The 14,753-nt window shown below is 34.4% G+C and overlaps 1 protein-coding gene across 19 annotated transcripts in view; it reads left to right on the top strand.

Moving 5' to 3' along the window:
* Window positions 1-14,753, top strand: part of N4BP2 (NEDD4 binding protein 2) — an 87,050-nt gene that overhangs the window by 58,188 nt on the left and 14,109 nt on the right. For 14 of the 19 annotated variants that reach the window (XR_006410579.3, XM_044387681.3, XM_044387680.3 and 11 more), the window contains 4 exons: window positions 1,961-2,079; window positions 6,035-6,173; window positions 11,988-12,176; window positions 13,146-13,314. Coding sequence is in view for 18 of the 19 variants with exons in the window: in XM_044387681.3 (XP_044243616.1) it covers window positions 1,961-2,079; window positions 6,035-6,173; window positions 11,988-12,176; window positions 13,146-13,314 (616 nt within the window). In the remaining variant the exon portion in view is untranslated. Of the gene's footprint in view, window positions 1-1,230; window positions 1,566-1,960; window positions 2,080-6,034; window positions 6,174-11,987; window positions 12,177-13,145; window positions 13,315-14,753 lie in introns of those variants that run through there. The other 5 variants (XM_044387683.3, XM_048212045.2, XM_044387685.3 and 2 more) reach the window with 4 other exon arrangements.

Raw genomic sequence — 14,753 nt, forward strand, 5'->3', positions numbered from 1 at the left:
CCATTTGTCTTGTTAAGTAATGGGAAATATGCTACTGTTTTTTGCATGTTTACATAACCTAAGGAACAATCTCTTTGGTAGGGTCTTATAATGTAAGTGTTGTTTGAAATATATGTGTAATTATTGGAGAAATGCATTTTCTTAAAAAAATAAGGAAATCTTAGAATTTTTGCCCAAATGGTTTGAAACCTTTTGTTGGAATGCCATTTTTTACTACTGAAACTTATCTTTGTGGTTCTAATCTGCCTTTTAGTCTCTCAGTATAATAGTGGACAGATGAGTATCTTTGACTTCCCAACTTAATGTGTTTTTTATTTTTCTATCAGTGATTTTTGCTTATCTTTCTACGGGTTGGGTAATAGAACCTTAATTTGTCCCAAGGATACTTCTCCTTAGGTAGAACCTCAGTAAGAGAATTTCTTGATACTTTCTTTTCACTCTTTGTCTCCAAAGGAGAAATACACTTTGTATTTTTTTAAGCAAAGAATATAAAATAAACATTAGGCATAATATGTGAGTAGAATAATTACGATTAAGGTCATGAGTTTTCAGTCATGAGACCTTAGAATTTGTAGTTTAGAAACTCTATGACCTGGTAGAGTGCTAGTAAATCTGATCACTGAATTTTTTAGTAAGTTCATATTATAATGTGTATCTTAAATAAAACATGAAATATTTTAAATTCTTGAGGTGGCTCGTTTCCATTACTCTTGTGATGTGTGATGTGCTCAGCTTTACCAGTCCCTGTTACTGGTCAGATTGTCACCCATTATGGATCCTCTTTTATTTGTTTTTTAGTTGTTTGGTGTTATAAATGACCTAAATATGTGAGGCTTCAAAAACAATAACTGTTCTAGGGTTGTCCTAGATTATTGTAATTTTTATATTTTTGAGTCACCTTTGAAATTTTTTAGGAAGTTATTTTTCAAACGTTAGCAGCTTCGTAGCAAGCAAAAGTATTATGTACTTACATCACAGTGTCAACAAATTAGAGTTCGAAATCAACTTTAAGAATGTTTGTCATAATCCTAGGTTAGAATTTAAAAAGCACATTTTAGGAAGGTTGGTTAGTTTGGCAATTTAAATAGATCCAATTATGACTTGTGAAAAAATAATAATCTGACAGTTCTCATAGTTATTTTGGAGTAAATATGTTTGTGAAAATTTTTTAAATTGTGAATTTTAAGATTTTCTGTCAACCTGAATTTGCAACTTATTTGTACATTGTAGTTTCTGCCCATTGAGGAGAATATGTTTTTGAGGACGTTGTTCACAGCATCACACAGTGTCCCTTTTATGAGGGCCCATGGGAGAAATTTCTCTCAGGTCTCAGTACCAGAAAAAGCTGTACTTCTCCTGAGCAACTGGTTTGTTTTTATTTTATGGACACTGAGAATCTTTGTCTCCCCCTTTGCTTTGGCCACTAAGAAGCTCAGAACTGAATTTGTGGCCTACCTTTAGCAATTGTACAGGATTTTATGGCATGCATTAATGTACTAATTTTACTTGCTAGCTTTATCCTATGTTCTTACTTTTATTTTCTCTACTCTGACTTCTTCATTTATTTATATCCTGTTTTTATACAAAAATATATATCTATATCTATATATATCTCTATATATATCTTCACCTTTTTTACATAATATGACTGAATGTGCTGGGTGTGTATATGTGAGAGTATATATTTATATACATTTGCACACATATGTATATGTGTGATTGTGTACGTATATAAATGAACAGCTTCAAATACTTTGCAGAAAATGGGATATAAATAAATAGTGCAAGAATACTTGTATTACTAATTTCAGTCTTTAATCAGTGAAGAAAGTCTGTGATTGCTTTTAAATGACTAATCTTTTTGCAACAAAATAACCATGCTTTTGGATCAGCATAATTAGTTTTATAAATTCCGTCTGAAGGATGATTTTTGTCTCTTTTGTTTGTTTGTTTGTTTTAGAAAAGGGAGGCACTTATGTTTGAAAAAGATTGTGCCACTAAACTAAAGGAGAAGCAGCTCTTTAAGATATTTCCAGCCCTTAACCAAAATTTTCTGGTGGACATTTTCAAGGACCACAAGTGAGTGATAGGATTATCTGTAGGTTCTATTATGATGTCATTGAAAGCATATCATTTTAACTTTTCTGATAACAAATCATACAGGCATAATATACCGTTTAAGTGAAATGTACATAATATAGAAAGTGAGCAGGTCTTGGCAATTGGTTCATGGTCCACTGACGTGTATGTGCTTACATGTATCTGTTTGCTTTTGTGTCTATATATAAATATATATTTCACCAAAAATAGGTTGTTTCATATACTGTTTTGTAGTTTTGTTCGTATTTATCTTTCTAATCAGTTCTTAGTAATTCACTTTTTTTTAAGTCCGTAGAGTATTCCATAGTAATCTTAAAGTGTTTTTTAAGGATTTATGTATTTATTTATTTTCGATTCTAATGGCCATCTTTATTATAAAAATCCATATGTAAAATGTATTCTTTCAGTCTTTTCAACTTTTCTTTTTTTACAAAAACAAAAAAGGCACATAAAAAACCTTGCCTGTTGTCGTTCCCATAGATAGATGTTTTCCCCCCAAAAGTACTATAATTTGAACACACTCCTCTTTATGGGCTTTTTGACTGTGAGAAAAATTGGAAACCATGTTGCGCACTAAGCCTCCTTGAACATACATTTTTGCACACATGGATGAATGCTATTGTACGCTAGTTCCTAAATGAAGTTGCTGGTTCAGAGTGTGCGCATTGAAAAGTTTTACAGCTAATGCCAATTATTTTTTATAGAGGCTTTCTGTATTAGTTATATGTACTGATAGTGTAACCCTCCCTGGATATTAAGAATCTTTAAAATTTTTGCTATCCCAATGGGTAAAATAGTTCATTGTTGTTTAAATTTTAGTTTTCTTTTTTTAAAATTAATCAATTTTTGAGAGAGCGAGCACAAGCAGGGGGAGGGGTGGAAGGAGAAGCGGACTCCCCGCTGAGCAGGGAGCCCAGTGCAGGACTTGATTCCAGGACCCTGAAGATCATGACCCGAGCTGACGGCAGATGCTTAACCGACTAAGCCACCCAGGCGCCCCAAGAGATGTTTTAAATAGATGGCTTTTTATAATTGTTTCAGAATCTAATAGATTTTTTTCTTTAGTTTATTAGTGTATTTTAATCACAATACTGGATTTCTAGAATAAAACCTACTTTATCTTCAGATTTTTGTTTTTCATTTTTTCCTTTTTTAAAAAAGTTTATTTATTAATTTATTTTAAGTAATCTTTACACCCAGTGTGGGCCTCGAACTCACGACACCAAAATCAAGAATCACATGCTCTACTCACTGTGCCAGCCAGGCACCGCGCATTTTTTTTTTTTTTTCTTTAAATGCAGTGTAGGAATTGATTTCAAGATTTTTGCAACAGTAATTAAATGAGTTTGGTCTGTGATTTTCTGTTCTTGTGCTACCTTTGTCAGATTTTGGTTTCAGGGTTTTATTTGGCATTAGGCTTAATAAAATAATTTGGAAAGACTGCCATTTTTCTCTCTACTCTGGAAAGTTTAAGTAAATTAGTACCTTGAAAGTTCTGGAGTTGTGCCTTTTCAGAGAGAAGGTCTTTAGAATCTTTCACTATCCTTTTAAGGTTATTGCTTTATTCAGATTGCTTTTTTCATGAATCTTTTCTGGTAGTTTGTCTGCTAGAAAATCAGTTTTACCTTAATTTTCAAGTTTATTATTGTTAAGTTATATATAATATTCTTCGATAATTAAAAACATTATTTTGTATTTGGTTGTATCCCTTTTTCCTTTCCTGATGTTTTTTTCTCTGGGTTCTATTTTTGCTCTTTATCAGATTGGCCCTTTTTAAAGAATAAGCTCTTGGTTTATTGATCTGTGTTCTCTAGTCATTTACTTTTGTTTTTAATTTTGGTGATTCTTTTCTGTTTTTGATAGTTCCTTTCTCTTAAAATTTGTTGATGTATTTTCAGCTGTTTGGTTAGTTTATTTCCTTTTAGTCTTTAGTAAATACATTTAAAGGCATGAATTTTTCTTTGTATAGTGTATATAATATTTTGATTTTGATATGTAGTATTTTCATTTTATTTCATTATTTTTTTCTTTTTTCCTTTTTTTTTTTAAGATTTTATTTATTTGTCAGAGAGAGAGCGAGCACAAGCAGGGGTATGGCAGGCAGAGGGAGAAGCAGGCTCCATACTGAGCAAGGAGCTTGATGCAGGACTTGATCCCAGGACCCTGGGATCATAACCTGAGCTGAAGACAGTCATTAAACTGACTGAACCACCCAGGCGTCCCTCATTTTCATTATTTAAAAAATAATCTCTAATTCAGGTTGATTTTCTCATTTACCCAAAAGTTTTTAATATTTTTTTTTAAGAGTGTTTAATTTTCTAAATGGTTTGATGGCTTTGGTGGTAGGTGGAGTTAGGATTATTGTTTATTTTGTTTTGTTGTATTGAGGTACAAGAATGTGGCCTGAAGAGTTCTTTTTAGAATTGAAGATTTTCTTCGTGGTTTATACATGATCAGTTTTTACAGATATTACATGAAAGTACTTTTGAAAAAGAATATTCTCTAAGTATGTGGAGTTCTAAACATGTCACTTAAATCAAGTTTTTAAGGGTATTATTCCAATAAACAATTTCCCTATTTATTTTTGCTACCTAACCGGCTGTTTTGTTAGAGCTATGTGTTAAAATCTCCCAAGGGTATGGAGATTAGGGGTGTGGCAATGTGTATGGCAACTCTCTCTTATGAATCTGGCCTGATGGTAAACAACTCAGAGTTGTGGTTCCCCAGGCAAGGTAAGGGGGACTGAGTGAGTCCTTCCTGGGGATGCCCAGAGTGATGGGGTCAGTCAGGCCCTTCAGGGTAGGTGGTCAGTTGTCTCCGTTTGTTCGCCAGCAGCTGGATAATTTTTTCAGTTAGCAGTAGCTTCACCTTTACCTTTCAGAAGGGTAGGTGGGTTCAGTTACTGATTATATATATGCCTGTGGTGTCATCTTCCAGGGCCATCCTCCTCTAACACCATCAGTGGTGGACACTGTCTTCCAGCCCCATGAGTAAGCAAGCCTGTGATTTTAAGGGCTATTTAGGATGGGATTTGCTGGTAGCTTCCGGCCCCTAGGAACCTCTCTTTGTTGAGCATATCTGAGGCAGCAATATCAGAGGGCTGACGTGGTAGTCCAAAATAGTTCTCCATCAAGGGTTGTCTACTGAATTGAAGAACAGTAAAATATCACAGTACTTTCAATCACTGTTTATCACATTTCACACATACTCCTTTGTGGTCAGCTCTTCTTTATGTAGTCACTGGAAGAGATCAGAAGCATACATAGCCTTGAAATAATAGCAGTATAAAGTCATATATAATTTGCTTTGGAATGAGTTTCTTTAGAAATTGGATCATGAGTGTTTCAAGTCTTTATCAGTTTGTAGAATTTGATATTACATATAAAATCACCATGAAAATATGCCTGAATAATTAGGGGTGAGAGGTAAGATGGTGGTTTACTTTTTCCTTTCTATATCCCTGCTTAGAATTTCTTTGTCTAGAACCTTATGGTTTAACTAAAAAGTGAAATTTGACACAATAAAAATGTTGGTTTAAAGATACATCGTCTGTGTTTGATGTTTGAAGGAAACTGAGACCATGTGTTAACCCAACAAGGGACCTAAGAAGTATAGGTGATGAGATGAAAGTAAGATTTGTTGTGGATAATCTACCTGGAATAAAAGATCAGGAAATGAATTCATTGTCAATATGTTACCTTTTGGTCTTCATTTACAGAAATTAGTTTTTGAGAGCTTATTATTTAATAGTTTCCTTCTGGTCATTCTTGAGTCTTTGAGATGCATAATGAGCATATAATGTCAATGTTTAAAGCTTCAAAGTAAACCAGTTTTTCATATTCTTCTGAAATGTTTGAAGGATTGCTTATGTTACTGTTTTCCTATAACTTTTATTTTTTTAAGTAACATTATATATATTTGTAACTTTCTACAGCTATTCATTAGAACACACAGTTCAGTTTCTAAACTGTGTTCTTGAAGGAGACCCTGTAAAAACAGTTGTAGCACAAGAGTTTGTTCACCCAAATGAGAATGTCACTTCTCATACTACACAGAAATCTAAGGAGAAAAAGGTATAGAGTTATTTATTTTTGCTATAATGGTAAATAATTGTATATGAAACTGTAATTGGTTTGTTGATACAATTTTATGATTATTTCTCATTATTTTAACTAGATTGGAAATTTAACCACCAATAGTATATTTGGTTTAGGATATCTGTTTGCTCAAAATAATGAATTTATAGCTGATTATGTTTTTTTCTTCAATGTCATTGTATATGGCAAGCATTTGAATTTCTGTAACTTTTTTTGTATAGGCTCTTTACAGTAGAGTATGAGGCTTAATCGAATAGCAGTGGGGTGGTAATATGGTGGGGTTTAGGTGTAAATATGTTAAATATGTGGGCAGAAATTTTTCCATTTGAGAAACTGCCAAACTTTTTTGCCAAAGTGGCTGTACCACTTTATGTTCCCACCACTATGTATGAGGATTATAATTTATCCACATCGTTTCTGACACTTGTTAGTATCTGCCTTTTTGCTTATAGCCATCCTAGTGGGTGTGAAGTTGTCTTAAGGGTAGCCGAGATTTGTTTTAATCAGGTATGGTAAGATACTGAGACATGGAAATGTCATGAAGGAAGACATTTATTATACTCAACAGATCTCTAGAACCGGGAGGCATGCCTTGCCACCCAGGGCCACATGGAGAGGCACCAGAGTCAGTCAGGAGACAGAGCAGAGGGGAATGTGGGCAAGAGCCTTTTTTGCGGTTTCTGTGGAGAGGGGAATGGGTAAGGCAGGGCAAGCAGGTTTAGGATTGGCTAGTTCGAACAGTTGCAGCAGGCTCTGGAGCGTAGGAACTATCCCTGGTTTTCTGCTGTCTGGTGTGGGTGATTAGGCAATGTGGATGGTGGCCCTGAGCGTGAGAACCCCATGAAGAAAGTGGTTGAGAATAGGGCTTGAGATCGGTTTACATCTGTAAGGTATGGTAGCAGATGAGTTGTTTGCTCTCTCTAGGAATTAGCCAGCCCCAGGGTTGGGGGTACTGTCTCCCCAAGGGTTAACAAAGACCCAGATGTCAAAGCATCAGGAGACAGGAAATAAATGGTTCATAAAGACGTGGTTATCTCATTGTTATTTTGATCTGCATTTCCCTGATGAGTGGTGATGTTGAGCACTTTTTCATGTGCTTATTGGTCATTTGTATATCTTCTTTGAAGAAATGTCTATTTGCATTCTTTGCCCATTAAAAATGTTTTCTTTATTCTTTTTTTTTTTTTAAGGATTTATTTATTTATTTGAAAGAGAGAGAGTATGCATGTGTGTGAGCGGGGAGCAGGGGAGGGGCAGAGGGAAAGAACTCCCTGCTGAGTGGGGAGTCCTACATGGGCTCCATCTCATGACCTTGAGATCATGACGCAAGCCTAAATCAAGAGTCTGGTGTTCAACTGACTGAGCCACCCAGATGCCCCTTAAAAATGTTTGTTCTTGAGTTATAGGAGTTCTTTTTATATTCTAGATACATGTCACTTATCAGACATGTGATTTGCAAAATTTTCTCCCATTCTGAGAGTTGTCTTTTTATTTTTTTTTGATGGTGCCTTTCATTTGAAGCACAGAAGTTTTAATTTTGCTGATGTACAATTTATCTTTTCTCTTTGGTGGCTTGTACTTTTGGTGTCCTATTTAAGAAACTGTTGCTTAATCCAAGGTCATGAGGTTTTTTTGTTTTTTATGTTCTATATTTTGTTATTTTTTTGGTTTTTGTTTTTATGTTTTCTTCTAAAATTTTATAATTTTAGTGCTTACATTTAGATCTTTGATCCATTTTGAGTTAATTCATGTATATGGTATGAGATAGGGGTCCAAGGTCATATCCAGTTGTCACAGAACCACTTATTGGAAAGACTGTTCTTGCCCCACTGAATTTTCTTAGCACCCTTGTCGAAAATGAGTTGACTGTAAGTTTATTGCTAGACTGTCAGTTCTGTTCCATTGATCTATATGTCTGTCATTATACCAGTACCACACTGCCTTGATTATTGTAGCTTTGTAGTAAGTTTTGAAATTGGGAAGTGTGAGTTTCCAACTATGATTGTTTTGCTTCTTCTGGTCCCTTTGCAGTTCCATGTGAATTTGGGATCAGCTTGCCAATTTCTGTAGAGAAGCTCACTGGAAATTTTTTTTAAGTTTATTTATTTATTTATTTTAATAATCTCTACAACTAACCTGGTACTCGAACTCACAGCCACAACTCCAGGATCAAGAGTCACATGCTCTTCTGACTGAGCCAGCCAAGTGCCTCAAAGCCAGCTGGAATTTTTATGTGGAGTGTATTGAGTCTGTAGACCAACTTGAGATGTATTGGCATCTTAACAGTATTGCCTTCCAGTTCATGAATGTCAATTTAGTTAGGTCTTAATTTCTTCAAGAGTACTTTGTAGTTTTGAGTGTTAAGCATGTCTTTTGTTAAATTTGTTTCTGAGTTACTTTATTCTTTTTGATGCTATTATAAATGAAATTGTTTTATTTTTGGATTGAACATTGCAAATGCATAGAAATACAATTGATTTTATATATCAATTTTGTATTAACTTTAGGCTTTTTTTTTACAAACCTTCATTATCCTGCTCTTCTTGCTTATTAATTAAGACCACCAGGGATAACTTGTATCCTCCCTTTTTTCTTTGACTATTTCACCATCACTTTGTTCACATATAGGACTCAGTTAATTCTTGTATTCGTATGATCTGTTAGTGCTGTACAGGCCTATTATCTCCTGATAATAGAGCAAGGCAATGGGATCATTATGGTGATAGAGGAGGTAATGGGGAGAAGGTGTGCTTGCTCAAAATGGGAGATGATTGGAACATGTTCAGATAAGAAAAGGAGATTTTTATGAGTTATGTAAACCTTGGCCAAAATGTAGACTTAAGTTATTCTGGAAATTATTCTTAGCCTTTTTCACAAAACATAGGCAGATATCATAACACTGGTAAAAAAATATTTTAAGATTTGTGAGTCGAATATTCTGTCTTTGATATTGACCCTAAGGGAACACAGATATTAAAGGGGGGTATCATGGTACCAGTAATATTTTGATTTACCTATTTTTGAGAAACTTGCATTTTAAAACTGTGTTTTGTTAGTTACTACTATTTTTTCCTTTAGCCTTTAATAAAATTTACAAGTTTGTTACCATGGGAATAGCTTTGGTATTATAGTACATCATACTTTCAAGAGAATAAGTGACACTAATTAGGTGAATTCTTAGGAAGCATATATTTCACTTGGCCCTCATTAATGGGGTTATAATAATAAACCACATCACTATGAAATGGATATAAAAATAAATCATGGTTTTATTTTGAAAGAGAGTAGCTATTTGAGAAAGCATTTCTCATTATATACTGTTTTTTTCTTTTTTAAGAATCAGTAATGAAGGGTCTCTTCCCAGAGAACCAAATGTGATTTGCATTTTTTAGTATGAGCATCAACAGAGACTCTAATGCTATGAAATATTTATGTTCATACTGTTAAGCACTGTGGCTTTTCAAAAGTCATAGAAAGCATTTTTATTATCCCCTCCTTGCAAAATATTTGATTTTTATGAGATACAAACCGTATACTCATAGAATATTTAAACATTAATATGAAACAAGCTTGTGATTAAGTACTGGTGAGAGTGACAGAAGGATGTAGGTCTATGAATATTCTTACGTGAAAGAGGCTTGTATTCTTTCATAAAATAGGTTGGGTATTTGTTGCAAAAGTAAATCAACTGTATATATTTACAGATTCTTTTTTTAAAGATTTATTTATTTGAGAGAGATCATGAGCAGGTGGAGGGGCAGAGGGGGAGGGAGAAGCAGACTCCCCACTGAGTGCAGAGTCCAACTGTGAGATTATGACCAGAGCCGAAGTCAGCCACTTAACTGACTGAGCCACCCAGGTGCTCCTATTTACAAATTTTTGACTTTGGTAATGAGTTAGGAGTATGGTGATACCTTTATTTTATTCTTTAACTCGTTTTAAACTTCTAGAATTCTAGGGGTTGAATAAACAAATGTAATGAGTAGAAAGATTATACAATCAACTATCATATATTAGACCAGTTTTTTCCCCCAGCCTTATGTGACTTCGGGACTCAACTCACAGGCAGGAAATTTGAAGAAATGGCCAATTAGTGATATATGTGTTATATAATACATAAGTATAATTCTAATGTAATATTTAATATATATCAAATGATATTACCTTAAAAAAATTAAAGTGGCATTTTATTAAAGATTGTATTGTTAGAGTACATTATAATTATAATCTTTGGTAATATTTCTAAGTTAATGACAATTTTCAGCTTTTAGGAATTTAACAGCCTACACTATTTAATTTACTTTCAATTAATTTTATCAGAAAAGCATGATTTGTTTAAGAAATTGAAGATTTTATTTTTGGAGGAATTTTGGGATTGAGGTTTCATAAAACGTTCATTAAGTTACTTGGTATGGCACCTGATATTTGGAATTCTTTTGAACTTTTAAGAAAATCCACTTAAATCCTAATGATTAATCCCCACTCCCACCCCCCAGTGACATGCTAAGAAATATATCAGACTGCTGTTTGCAAGCAGTTTTCTGCAAATGGCACTTTAGGAGTGGGATAAATGAAAAAACAAATTGGATATAGAAGTCACTATATTTTGCTGTTTTTAAAACACCAACTTTTGATATTTTAGAGACATCTTCAGAAACGTGCAATTTTCTATTTGGTGGGGAGTATTGAGGCATAATTATTTTCCTTACTTTGTGTTTTAGAGTTACTTTTGCTTGTTTAAGGGTCCATTTTGGATAGCAGTTACTTGATTGATGATTTTTCAAAAAGCTCAAAAGTCAACACTTCCATAGTGGCTAGTTGGTAGTAGTCAGCTGATTGAAAACTGCCCCATAAACCTACTTATGATTTTTTACTATGAGCTATGGACATTGCATATGCCCTTCTATTTTATTATTTTTTTATTTCTTAAAAGATTTTATTTATTGGTCAGAGAGAGTGTGCGTGCATGCACAAGCAGGGGGAATGGCAGGTAGAGGGAGAAGCAGGCTCGCCATTGAGCAAGGAGCCTGACGTGGGACTCTATCTCAGGACCCTGGGATTGTGACCTGAGCCGAAGGCAGATGTGTAACTGACTGAGCCACCCAGGCGTCCCTGCCTTTCTGTTTTAAAAGTAATATTATTTAATTATTTTACTGATTGTTTTTTAAAACATATAAATTGAAATATGCCATTATTAACCTTCAATGACTGGACTCTTTGGGTTTACAAACTAAAATTTGGAAAATTTTGCATTAGTTAAATGAGTTTTATTCTTTGAATATCTTGTGTTTTCTTTTTTGGTTTGATTTTGTGACCTAGTTATATTTTGATAATTTTAGAGAAACTTTCAACATCTTTTAAGATAAGAGTGGTTAAAGAAGAGGTACCTCGTACCATGAAAAAGTTAATGTAGTCGCTAAATGCATGACGTACTATGTAGACTCTGGGGAGAGTCTTCTTTCCTGAGAAGAAAGGTAAAAAATAGGGGCGCCTGGGTGGCTCAGTGGGTTAAGTGTCTGCCTTTGGCTCAGGTCATGATCCCACGGTCCCGGGATCTAGCCCCACATTGGGCTCTCTGCTCAGTGGGGAGCCTGCTTCTCCCTCTCCCTCTGCCACTCCCCCTGCTTGTGCTCTCTTGCTTTCTCTCTCTGTCAAATAAAATCTCAAAAAAAAAAGAAAAAGAAAAAAAGTCAAAAATAGTGCAGCCCAATTTTCATATACATCTTCTGAAGGAAAAGCCCATATTTTTCTACTCTTTTTGTATTTTATTTATTGTATAATATCTTACAGGCAAAGAAATCAAAAGAGACTGAAGATATACCAAGCGAACCATCTTTCCAGGATTTTGAGTACCCAGAGTATAATGACTACAGGGCAGAGGCTTTCCTGCACCAACAGAAGAGGATGGAATGCTACAGCAAAGCAAAAGAAGCTTATCGGATGGGGAAAAAACACGTTGCCACGTTTTATGCCCAACAGGTAAAGAGGAAAACTGATTATATCTTTCTTTGTCACTTACGATGTCCGAATAATCTTAAAGCAGGTAATACCCTTATTGTGACTAGATTAAGTTATTCTGGAGAATGTAGATTATATAAATGACATAAGCTATCTAATATATAAGAAATGTGTGGTTCTGAGAATTACCTCTTCTTTGAAATGCTCTTTTTCTATGGTTGCTTTTGCATTTATGGCTTACATGAATTACAGTTTATTCTGACAGTCCATATTTTCTTTTAGGATAAATTCTGTTATTTAGTACTACTTGTAAACAGATACAGGTTTTCTGAAGGAAAGACAACAGAATGTTAATATTGACCATCTCAGGGTGGAATTACAGGGGACTCGTGCTTTCTATCATGTTTGAATTTTTAGTACTGTATCACTTTTATGGTCAGAAAAAGAAAGTTGCATTAATATCTTTCAGGGAAGTAAAATTTTGACTCGGGCTTATTGGACATGGTATGACAAGAAACCTGTCTGATTTCCTTTTTAGCTTTGTGGTTCCATATGGCTTGCTTTTTGTAATTGAGTGGAGAAAGGTCCCAAACTGTTATAACCCTGTGAGCCCCAATAACATACCTTGAGGGATGGCTTTAGGGGTAACCACAAGGTGTTGAATGAGATCAGGATTATCGAAGGATAAACTAATGGATTCCTTCTTGAAATAGGTGATGTTTATTTAAGTCTTCCTCTTCTATGATTTTTGGATCAGGAAATATGTTAGAAATGATGATTTAGTGTTTTAAGAACTATGTTATTAATTCACCAAAATTCACCTAAATTTTGGTGCATTCTTGCATATTAGTACGTTGCATTATTTAAAATTTTTGATTTGTTGTTCCTTTTTTTGTTCTACCTTTTATTTGGGGCACTGTTTGTTTCCTCATTTGCCTTCTAAGTAGCAAATTGCAAAAGTGTTTACTGGTGATCTGTTTATAATAAAAGGGTAGTCTCCATGAGCAGAAGATGAAAGAAGCCAATCACCTTGCTGCCGTGGAGATTTTTGAGAAAGTCAATGCCTCCCTGCTGCCACAGAATGTTTTAGATCTCCATGGGCTGCATGTGGATGAAGCTATAGAACATTTGATGACAGTTTTACAGCAGAAAACTGAAGGTAGGACTTGTGGTAATGACAGATTTTTAATAGAAAATAAGTTCTTGCTTATATTGGTAAACGTGCCAATTCAGGAGAATCTGAATTTGCAGGCTGAGGATATCTATGTCACATTTATAGATGTTTGTATTAGGTTCATTCTTCAAGGGAAAACAGTTCTCACTGGCATGGTCATTAACATTTTCTTCTTATTTCCCTATTTTGTATTTGTTTGTTTCAAGTTTTTATTTAAATTCTAGTTAGGTAACTCCCTATTTCAGTTATATTTGTATTCCTTTGCCATATTTGTTAAAGGGAGGGCATGGTATAATCTGTGAATCCTCTGTGACTTATAAATGGCTCCTTTCAGGAATATCACACTTCTTTGTTCAGTAGACATTTATTAAAGCTAATAGATGTTTATTGGATGTCCGTTCAATAGGTGTTCAATAAAATGCAGAAGTAAATAAGGTGATAGGATTTTTACAGAATTATCACAGAAGGCAGGCTTTCTGAGTGTTTGCATTATGGCGGTGCTCCTTTTCTCCCTTTCTGCTTGTATTTTGTCTTTGCAGGTCAAGGAAGGGCCACTACCTGTCTCTTCTCTAAGTTCTGCCTCTTCCAGGGGCTTTGGATGAGGATCTTTTCCCATCCAATATCATGTACTTCATATGCATTAAAGTATCTTGTTTCTTTTTCATTATCAGATGTTAGCATTTAGAAAAATTCGATCTGTTTTAGTTACTTCAGACTCCAATACTAGAAGTCATCTTCTTTTACCACTACTAGAGTATTTTTGAATTCTCAATTTGGCTTTTTCTTTATCTGCCATTTTATTGTGGAGACATGGAGTCCCATGCCTCAGCTGTGACCTCGTAGTTCCATAACCCTGCCCTGTCACTGATAGCTATAGTGTTCTGGTTAATTTATACATATATAAATTATATATGTAATATGTGTGTAGGGAGGCTTTGTACTATACTTTATACAGGTTTACCAATTCAACATGTATCATTTGCAATCAATTAAATATTTGATTAAATATGATTAATTAGAGGTTGGAAATTCATCTGTTTACCTTAAAAACCATGTTGAAAAGCTCACAGTAATCTAATAAAATACCTGTGTACTCATGAATCCAAGTAACAAGTGATAACATCTTACCATGTATGCTTTATATTTTATTTTTACTCTTCCCTTTGTAGTCTTTCAAGTTATTTTTGAGATTTTTTTTTTTTTAAGTAATCTTTACACCCAGTGTGAGGCTTAAACCCACAGCTCTGAGGTCAAGAGTCGGCATGCTCTACTGACTGAGCCAGCCAGGTGCCCCTATTCTTCCCAATCATTTTCTCTTTCTTCCTTCTTTTTCTAGTGGAAATCAACATCTTTCACTTTGGTTCCTGTCTAGTTTTTAAAATACCTTTACTATATGTACATTCATCAATTATCAGTCTGTAGTA

Source organism: Ursus arctos, unplaced genomic scaffold, assembly GCF_023065955.2.
Source record: "Ursus arctos isolate Adak ecotype North America unplaced genomic scaffold, UrsArc2.0 scaffold_9, whole genome shotgun sequence".
NCBI lineage: Eukaryota > Metazoa > Chordata > Mammalia > Carnivora > Ursidae > Ursus > Ursus arctos.